The sequence below is a fragment of the Scylla paramamosain genome, chromosome 11 (assembly GCF_035594125.1).
Source record: "Scylla paramamosain isolate STU-SP2022 chromosome 11, ASM3559412v1, whole genome shotgun sequence".
Taxonomy (NCBI): Eukaryota; Metazoa; Arthropoda; class Malacostraca; order Decapoda; family Portunidae; genus Scylla; species Scylla paramamosain.
In genome coordinates, this window is record NC_087161.1 from 29,103,523 (window position 1) to 29,113,668 (window position 10,146).

A 10,146-nucleotide genomic window follows, 5' to 3' on the forward strand; every position below is an offset into this window, starting at 1 on the left:
ATATCGAGTAGTATAAAACCTAGCCAGCAATGTTCAGAAGTTGTAAGGAAGACAATAAAAAAAAAAAATTGGTTTAATCGGCAGATCTTTTGAATATAAATCTAAGAATACAATGTTCACTTTGTATAATGCTTCAGTCCATCCCCTTTTAAAATATTGCATTGAAACATGGTGCCCCTATTACCAGAAAGGCATCAATAAATTAGAACGAGTTCAGTGTAGAGTAACAAAATTATACCAAGTCTAAGAAACAAATCAGAGGAAGAGCATCTTAAAGAACTAAATCTATTCCCATTAGAATAAAAAAGACTAAGAGGTGATTTAATTCAGGTGTTTAAAATCATCAAAGGCATCGATAACATGGACTGCACTAAATATTTCAAATTACATGCAAGGAAACAGTTGCAAAATTGTTGGGAAATCCTTCAACTCTCATGAATCAAGAAATAATGTTTTTCTATCATGTAGTTAATCTGTGGAATGAGCTTCCTTGAGATGTGATAGACTGCAATACCATAGAGACTTTTAAATGCCATCTTGACAAATATTTTGCCTCCAATCTGTGGCTGACAGCATTTGTTTGTAAGAGGTTAACTTTCTTGCCTCCAGAAAAGGGGGGCATCTCATTTCATCTATTTTCTTTCTTTATCTATAAAATTTCCCTTGGGTTTTTCTTTCTCTAACCCTGTAAGGTATTTATTTCCAACCTGTTTTTCTGTACAGCTTATGCCAAAGGGAGTGGAGGGTGGGGAGAGAGCTTTCTGCTTTGCTGTTCTTTTCTTCTACTATCACTTTAGTAGTTCTAGGTTAGGTCACCTTGTGAGGACTGCAAGGTCTGTTGTGGCCCCTTTTTTTTCTATGTAACCAACGTGTTATTAACCCAGTGTTTTTGTTACTAACCTATTACTTGTCAGCAGGATAAATATTGGTTCACCAGGAAGTTACTGAGCAATTACTTTTATTAATAACACATTACTTTTGGAACTAAGCCATTACTTCTGCTTCTAAACCCATTATTTTTAGTGCTAACCCATAACTTATATAACTAAGCCATTACTCTTGTTTTAAGCCCATTAGTTTTGCTTCTAAACCCATTACTTTTGCTTCTAAACTCTGCTTTTGCTTCCAAACCCACTACTTTTGTTATTAACCTATTACTTTTTCTTCTAAACCCATTACTTTTGCTTCTAAAACTCATTACTTCTGTAGCCTATTACTTTTGTTCAGGATAAACATTGGTTCACCAGGAAGTTGCTGAGCAATTACTTTTATTAATAACATTACTTTTGGAACTAAGCCATTACTTTAGCTTCTAAACCCATTATTTTTAATAGTAACACATAACTTTTATAACTAAGCCATTACTTTTGTTTTTAAGCCTATTACTTTTGCTTCTAAACCCATTATTTTTGTTTCTAAACTCTACTTTTGCTTCTAAACCCATTACTTTTGTTATTAACCCATTACTTTTGCCTCTAAACCCATTACTTTTGTTTCTAAAACCCATTACTTCTGCTTCTAAATCCATTACTTTTATTACTAATTCATTACATTGTGTCATAAGTGCTTTGAGAAATCTTGGTTGTTTAGTATTATCCGAGAAGTTTTAAAATCTTGTAGACTTGCAGTAGTACAAATCTGTTTATTATTTTTTATTTATTTATTTTTTTTTTTCAATTATGTATGTATGTATTTATGTTCATCCCCACCAGTGTAGTAGCCAGCCATGTTTTTATGATGATCAAATTTCATTCTCTGCTATTATATGAATGGTGGGAAATGTGCATAAGTGAGAAGGCATTCCATGAGAGATGTCTACAGAATGTTCATAAGAGCACTAAATTATTTTGTATATTTGCAGTTTTACGCAAAAATTCATTCACTTCAAATAGTAACGTGAAGGTAATTGACCCTGGCAGATCCAACTTGTAGACACCCATGTACTTCATGCTGAATTGAAGAAAACAGTGGTTCTTATTTGTTTGATTTGATTTTTTTTTTTTTTTTTTTTTTTTTTTTTATTGTATGAGGCATGTTAAGTACTGATAATGCTTGGACCACTAATACTAAAATTTTTTTTGCCATCCAGTATGTGGTAAGCTTCAGGATAATCAGATGCAGCACCTAAACATTGAAACAAGTAGAGAAGTTGATATATTATGACAGCCATAGAATCACTGGTAGTCTGGTTGTATGAAATCCACTGCAAATATCAGTGCTAAGAAAAACTTAGCCCAAGAAGCAAAGTATTCAAGGGAGTAATTAATATTTTTCCAAAGTCATTCAGATTAGTGATGACCAAGTCATGGTGAGGAGGTTTTTTTGATTGGCTAAGTGTGTGTGTGTGTGTGTGTGTGTGTGTGTGTGTGTGTGTGTGTGTGTGTGTGTGTGTGTGTGTGTGAGGTTTACCCCAGTTGTATTTTACAGGACTTCAGCTAGTCTCCATATCTATATTTGGTCATTTTGTGATTGATGTATACCCATTACATGTGTGTGTGTGTGAGAGAGAGAGAGAGAGAGAGAGAGAGAGAGAGAGAGAGAGAGAGAGTGTTATGAGGATGTAATACAAGTGTTTGGCAGTGGCTGCACTGAACACACTTCTGTCAGTTTAGTGGGTGGTCTGTGGTGTGTCTACATCCTGGAGTTGCTGAAGCACACCTGTGTGTGTGTGTGTGTGTGTGTGTGTGTGTGTGTGTGTGTGTGTGTGTGTGTGTGTGTCCAGCTGTTTCTCATTGGAGCAGAAAGTCATTTGTTCGCTCTCCTGTGATGCACTAGCTAGGCCAGTGGCTCTCAAATTTTGTTGCTGAGTGGCACACCAAAGACATGTCTTTCTTGAGCATATAAAAACTATCCTTTAGTCAGTATAGTGCAGTCCTATTAAAAGGCACAAGTTTAAGAACACATACTATTTAGGAAAATTAGCTGCACACTTTGATTATAGTCATGGCACACAGTTTGTGAATCACTAAATTATGCTGTTCAATAAGTAGTGTTGTCATGTAATGCATGTCACCACACAAGACATTATTAATCACTCATGTTGCTTAATGAAAAAGACAGTGAACTTCACCTATGCTGTGAGTAAGGAACCGATCACTGCATGTGTACACAATCACACAAGTGAATATGTCCTGTGCTGTGAGTGAGAGGCCGACCACTGCAAGTATGCACTGTGAGACAAGTGAATATGTTCTGTGGTAGTGTTCTTTTATTTGTGTTCTGTTAAGAGAAATGAGTGTTTTGTTAAATTAATCTATTATTTTTATTTATTCATTTTCTATTTTATTATTATTATTTATTTATTTATTTTTTCTTAGTCTGTTATTTCCTTTAGCATGTTTTTCCTTCCTTTCCCTTACCTCATTGATGATACTGGTGTCCCCCTTAACCCCAGCTTGCATCCCTCACAATGTACTGGTGCAAACCCAATCCAGTGAGTCTTATTGTAGATTAACTCTCAGCCATTCTCTTTGCAGCCCAGAGCTTGTTGGCATTGGGTGGAGGAGCAGGTCTAATATCCTACACAAGACCCTTAGTCATGGTGAGTAAGTTCAGTCAGTGATTCTGATGTTTTGAGTTGACAGCTTGGCTTTACATACTTGTTTACCTAGATGTATGTACCAAATATGCTTATGCTAAAATATGAAAAATGCAAGTTAGAAATTACATGGATATTAATTCACTGTAGTAAAAATTAAGCCTCAATATGAGTTATTATTTTTTTTAATTTGGGATTGTTTCTATCCTGTTGCTAGAATTTAAATCATGTTGAAAAATGCTTGTCATAAAGATGCTCTGCATTCAGCTGTCACACAATGTGTTTGGCTTCCTTGCTTTCTGAGCTTAATGATGTTCTAGTCAGCCACACTTCTTTTTATGCATTATGTTCTTCATGTTGTTCCTTTACCTTTTAGCACTATGTAGTCTTTCCACGCACACTTTTCAACTTGCATCTTTCAGGCAGCACACCACCACCACCACTTTCCATACAGTGAGGGTTTGGGAGTACAGGAAACTCAGGAGAAAAAAAAAAATGTAAATTGTAAATGAAAAAAAGCAGCAGTCATTTGAGGATACTGTGGCAGGCAGGACAAAGAGTGATTCATGATTGGTAGATATTCATAAGATGGAAATAGATAAGTGCAAGGTGTCACTTCCTAGTTTTCAGGTCACAAGAATATCATTAAACTCACACAAGGCATTTAAATATTCCTGAATTGAATGTGTGCAACATAAACAAACACAAAGGAAACCTTGCAAGTATAGGCAGGATGCCATTAATGCACATTATGCTGACGTGAAACAAGTCCAACACAGGCGGTCAGTTTGCCTTGGTCATCTGTAACACAAGGGACTCAAAACCCTATTGTGGGGGACGGGGCGAAGCAAGCCACAGAGAAGTCTGTACACCAGTTTAGGTTAATAGTGTTGGGGGGAGGGAGCAAGCTACCATTGCCCCAGTCACCTTCAGTGATGCCAATATAGCAACTGATTTGTCCTCATGTGCTTGGCAACAATGCAATGCTCTGTCAGCCTGCAGCAGTGAGATTACCCCTACTGATACCATTACAGAACCATTGTTTGTTACTTGCATTTAGTGATGAGGCCCATAGGTTTGTATGCAAATAGTATAGTGAATACTTGTGTGAACAACATTAACTGGGGGAGATATGAAGATTGGGTGGGCCTTAAGAGGTGATATAAACAGTGAGCATTCTTCAGGTATGTGTGCAAACATTGGTTTGGCATGTTTTTTTAGTGATTGCTACTGTACTGTACCAGTTTTTATTCATAAACCCTTATCAATTTCTTACTTTCAGTTATATATTTAAAATTGATTACATGTTCTAGGTAGTCTGGAAATATTAATATTTTTAGGGGTCTCATCTAGGTTGGAACCATAGTCATATTCTTCCATTGCTTTCATTACAACTCATAACATGAATCACATCTAATGTGAGGTGTTAGTGGAACCTGCCCATGTGTTATATCCACTTTGGCTGTAATATAGTAAATGGCCTAATCCCTCCATGTATGGAGTATGCTTCACATGTCTGGGAGGGTTCCACTCATACCACTCTTCTAGACAGGGTGGAATCAAAAGCTTTTCATCTCATCAGCTCCTTTCCTCTAATTGGCTGTCTTCAGCCTCTCTCTCATTGCCATAATGTTGCATCTCTAGCTGTCTTCTACTGCTAACTGCACTTCTGATCTTGCTAACTGCATGCCGCCCCTCCTCCTACGGTCTTGCTGCACAAGACTTACTTCTTTCTCTCACTCCTATTCTGTCCACCTTTCTAATGTAAGAGTTAACCAGTATTCTCAATCATTTATCCCTTTCTCTGGTAAACTCTGGAACTCCCTGCCTGCTTCTGTATTTCCACCTTCCTATGACTTGAATTCCTTCAAGAGGGAGGTTTCAAGACATTTATCCTTCAATTTTTTACTATTGGTTTGGACCCTTTTTTGGGACTAACATCTCAGTGGGCTTTTTTTTTTTTTTTTTTTTTTTTTTTTTTTTTTTTTTTTTTTTTCTCGGCCAGTGTTCCCTCCTGCATTAAAGAAAAAAAAAATATGTCTGCACAGTATTTGTTACTTATGGAAACTTAGATTTATTGGTAACCTATTGTTTGACATAAAGTAGCTTGTTGAACACTGTTTGTCAAGGGGTACTGCTGCACAGTCATCCCTTGATAACCAGTTTCAGTTTCCATGGTTTAACATTTTTGTGGATTGCTGCCAACCACAAATCCAAATCAAGAGGGGAGGCAATGAGAGCCAACCTATCTGTGTTCATCACTTTTTTTTTGTTTTATTGATAATAAAATGTAACCATTTATGCAATTATTCTTTACATAAACAAGGTTTTGGGAGTTCAGGGGTGTTCTTAAAAGGGATCAGAAATTTTCCATAGATTTTCCATATCCATGGGTGTGTCTGTTACCTAGTAATCCCAGTGGATGACAGGGGGTCACTGTACACATTAAGGAAAGAGTTTGTATATTTGGGAAAGATATTTGTGTATTATAGTAGATATTCTGCTGAAGTTATACAGGGATGGCTATATTGCCATGAATTTAATGTAAATTCTGTACTCTTCCAGGCTGCTGGTCCTTCCTTCTATGAGTTCAGTGCTGTGGACATAGATGGCAATGAGGTGTCCATGGAAAAATATAAGTGAGTAGCAGTCTGGTTAGTAATCCTGTAAGCCTTCATACTTTGGATTGTGTATAAATGAAAGATTATGAAATGTGTATAAATTAAAGATTTAATGTTTTAGGGAAATCTGTCAAGGATTAAAAGAAAAAGAGGACAGCTTACAGTGCCATTCTCAAAAGAAACAAAGGGATAAGAACCAAGAGTGAACCAGTTTTGTTTCTGAGGTGTCTTGATACTTCCGAAGAAATTCAAGTTGTCACCCAGTTTGTTCAGAAGATAATTATATGAAAACAAATTCTTGCATCCTTTTCCTCTTCATTTAAAAGCTTGATTCCCTACTTACCGCCACATCTTTTACTCTCTTCCAGGGATCGGGTGTGTATTGTAGTCAATGTTGCAAGCAAATGAGGCAAGACTGATGTGAACTACACCGAACTGGTGCAGCTTCACAAGAAGTATGAGCCTCAGGGCCTCAGCATCCTGGCCTTCCCCTGCAATCAGTTTGGAGGCCAGGTAAGAATGTTGACTTGTCACAAAAATTTCTTGGTGAGAAAAAATAATAATAATAAATAAATAAATAAATTTAAAAAGTGAACAGCCCTTTAAACCATTGCTTTAGTAGTAAGATAATTTTCATTATTGAGCACTTCTGTCCAAAAGTAAAGCATTGGAGCTGCTCCATCTTCTCACTGTGTTCACCGTGGAGAGGCAAGTGTCTCACACACTTGTAGTAGTTTTAAATCATCACCTGTTTGTAAATCTGGAGGTTAAGAGCAAATTATTTGTAATCAGTTGATTTTACTTTTGTCAAATACAGGAACCTGGCACAGAGGCGGAGATAAAGAAGTTTGCTGAGGGCTATGGGGTGAAGTTTGACATGTTTTCCAAAGTAAAGGTGAACGGTAGCGATACTCATCCTCTTTGGGACTTCTTGAAGACCAAACAGGGTGGGATGCTCGGCAACTTCATCAAGTGGAATTTTACTAAATTCTTGGTGGACCGCAGTGGTAATCCCGTGTCCCGCTACTCTCCACAGACCAATCCCAAGGTGTGTGTGTGTGATAGGGATAATACACACACACACACATACACACACGCATATGTATATACGTATGTACATACATTTATACATACATAAACACGCAGTAAAAGTGTTGTCTTGTCATTTGCAGGGCTGAACAGGTACTGAAACATTGAATATCCCTAAGATAAGATGTGAATTTCATCAGCTATATTAGCAATGAGTAAATGAGAACATAGGCTACTGTTTATTACTTATTTACAGAAAACACATCTAATGTCTCCAAGGCATATTTATATAGAAATCACAAACATTTCAAGGCATATTTTTAGCAAACAAATAATAAAAGTTTACTGTAAGGATGAACTAAATCCAGACTGTATGCAGTCCAGTTTGCATTCCAATAAACAAGATTCTTTCTAGTGTACTCCTACCAAAGTTTGTCTGGCTCCTCTTCTTCTTCCTCACTCTCCTCCTCGTTTGTCTCCAGAGCAGCAAGATTTGTCACACTTCAAATGATCTGGTCATTCTGCTCCTCAATCACTGGTGAATATTCATTCACAAAGACAGAGTGGAAAGACAAATGTGGCAATGCAAACACAAGCAATTAATTCTCATATTCTTACATTTTTACTCTGTGACTATTATGTTTTTGAATTGCTAATATTTCTTTCTTCTCCTCAGTCTAGTACTTTATTAATTTATTCTAAGTTTATACCAAAAATACTCTCACAGACACCACCACTCACACCATGGTACCCATGAGTGCTGTAGCTAGCAGTACAACCAGCACAGGATGACAGGTGATCATGGCATCCGGCTTCAAACTTGCCACATGTCAAAACCTTTTTGGAAATATGCTGAAAGATCAGATAACTTTTGGAATTTGACCATTTTGCAAGTGCTGAAACATTAGGTTTTCCAAAACATTGAATGCTAAAAGACAGGAATTTTTGCTGCATATATATATATATATATATATATATATATATATATATATATATATATATATATATATATATATATATATATATATATATAGATATATATATATATATATATATATATATATATATATATATATATATATATATATATATATATATATATATTGTGTGTGTGTGTGTGTGTGTGTGTGTGTGTAGTACATGAATGCTGCATAAAATGCCATGGAAGGAGATGATAATGGTAATATCAGTAACAGCAGCAGCAGTGCATTGGTTATAAAACAAATCAGTATATGAAAATACAGGAGTCCCAAGTAATATTGAAGTTATATTTGGCACTAATCAGTGGTAATAGCAGTAACAGCAGCAGCAGTGCATTGGTTATAAAACAAATCAATATATGAAAATACAGGAGTCCCAAGTAATACTGAAGTTATATTTAGCACTAATCAGACCTCATTAGATTGTGGTATGCAGTTCTGCTCCCTATACTGTAGAAAGGATATAGGGCTGTTAGAGTCAGGACAGAGGAGAATGGTTGAAAAGGTATGAAGGATGAAAAGTATTCCTTATGAAAAGAGATTGAAACCTTTAAATTTACATTCCCTAGCCTAAAGACTGATCACCAGAAAATTGTATCTGGTAAAGTCCTTGCTTCACCAGATGCAATTTTGTCATGGAATCGTTTAGGATGCTGGGTGATTCTAAAACCTATTTTCTTGAGATAAAAGTATGCCATATACTTGAAAGATATTGTAGATTCAGTAATATTGATGTCTATATACTTGAGAGGGTAGCTAGATTGTAGTGTATTTATGAACTGTTTTGCTCTTGCTGTAAATTGTTGAATTGGTCAAGCTTCTTACAGACACTTGTTCAAGAAATCATGAAAAATTATTGGGTGTATATAATCTCATTATTCTGGAGATAGTTTTACTTGTATTTTTCTCTTTACTTGATGAAAGGCCAAAATTTGCCAACTCTTTATTTTCACAGATTGTTTATAATTAATTTCTCTCTCTCTCTCTCTCTCTCTCTCTCTCTCTCTCTCTCTCTCTCTCTCTCTCTCTCTCTCTCTCTCTCTCTCTCTCTCTCTCTCTCTCTCTCCAGCCAACCATTGAGAAGGATCTGGTCAAGTTGTTATAATGGCAGAGACTCCAAGACAGGGATGAAGGGGGGAGTGCCAGGTTTGCAGGCTGGTCACTTCCTCCCAGCCTCCTCTTGATGCAGCAGGGACTGAGAAGGCGGAGAAAAGTCCTTATGAAGGTCTGTGGGCAACCTTGGCAGCCAAGACCCAATGACTGGAAGTGTTATTCTCTTCTTGACCTGTTCAGTTTCTGCTGTCACGTCTCTACATCAGCTGCACGACCTCCACATGTATTCAGGGCTCATCTTCATGTGCCATGTATGACTCCCCACTGCAGGTAATGCTAGTCGTTTGTGTTGTAAGGCAGCTCTTTAATCCTGGCCATTTTCATCTACTTTGTTATTGTAATTGTTTGTAATTATTATTATTATTATTATTATTATTATTATTATTATTATCAGTGTGTTGTTATTTATTATCTATTTATTTTGTAATTTATTTATTCATTATTTATTTAATTATTTGTTAATCTTATTTTATTGTTTTTTCATATGCTCATGTGCGTACTACCTTCTGTGGTATGGTGCAGACATATTTTGTATGTTGTAGTAAGAATCCTTGCCATTCAGTTTCCTCAGTTTCTTTCCATTAAGTAGAATTTGTACAGTAAACATCAATAAAACTAAAGTGTAAGTAGATGTACTTCTCTCCTTATCTATAATATGTGTTGGTGGAAGTTGGGATAGAATGTTGATGGACTTTGGTTTGGATAATCCTTAGATGAAATCTAAGAATTGAAATGTGCATGCTTAAGGATTCAACACTGGGAATTCTGTTACAATTTAGACTCCTCATTCATCACTACCATGTAAAACCATTCTTGGCTTTACTTTCGTTAATATATTCATGTTAGGTGGATTCTTATTTAATTA

At 36.2% G+C, this 10,146-nt stretch overlaps 1 protein-coding gene across 12 annotated transcripts in view; it reads left to right on the forward strand.

Annotated features, from left to right (window-relative positions):
- The window catches only part of LOC135105251 (phospholipid hydroperoxide glutathione peroxidase-like), a 10,923-nt gene extending 1,016 nt beyond the window's left edge, over positions 1–9,907 (forward strand). For 6 of the 12 annotated variants that reach the window (XM_064013472.1, XM_064013465.1, XM_064013471.1 and 3 more), the window contains exons 2-6: positions 3,477–3,541; positions 6,104–6,177; positions 6,528–6,672; positions 6,977–7,207; positions 9,238–9,907. In XM_064013472.1, coding sequence (XP_063869542.1) covers positions 3,539–3,541; positions 6,104–6,177; positions 6,528–6,672; positions 6,977–7,207; positions 9,238–9,273 — 489 coding nt within the window. In that variant the 5' untranslated portion in view covers positions 3,477–3,538 and the 3' untranslated portion in view covers positions 9,274–9,907. Of the gene's footprint in view, positions 1–3,476; positions 3,542–6,103; positions 6,178–6,527; positions 6,673–6,976; positions 7,613–9,237 lie in introns of those variants that run through there. The other 6 variants (XM_064013467.1, XM_064013464.1, XM_064013466.1 and 3 more) reach the window with 1 other exon arrangement.
- Positions 9,908–10,146: the final 239 nt, after the last annotated feature.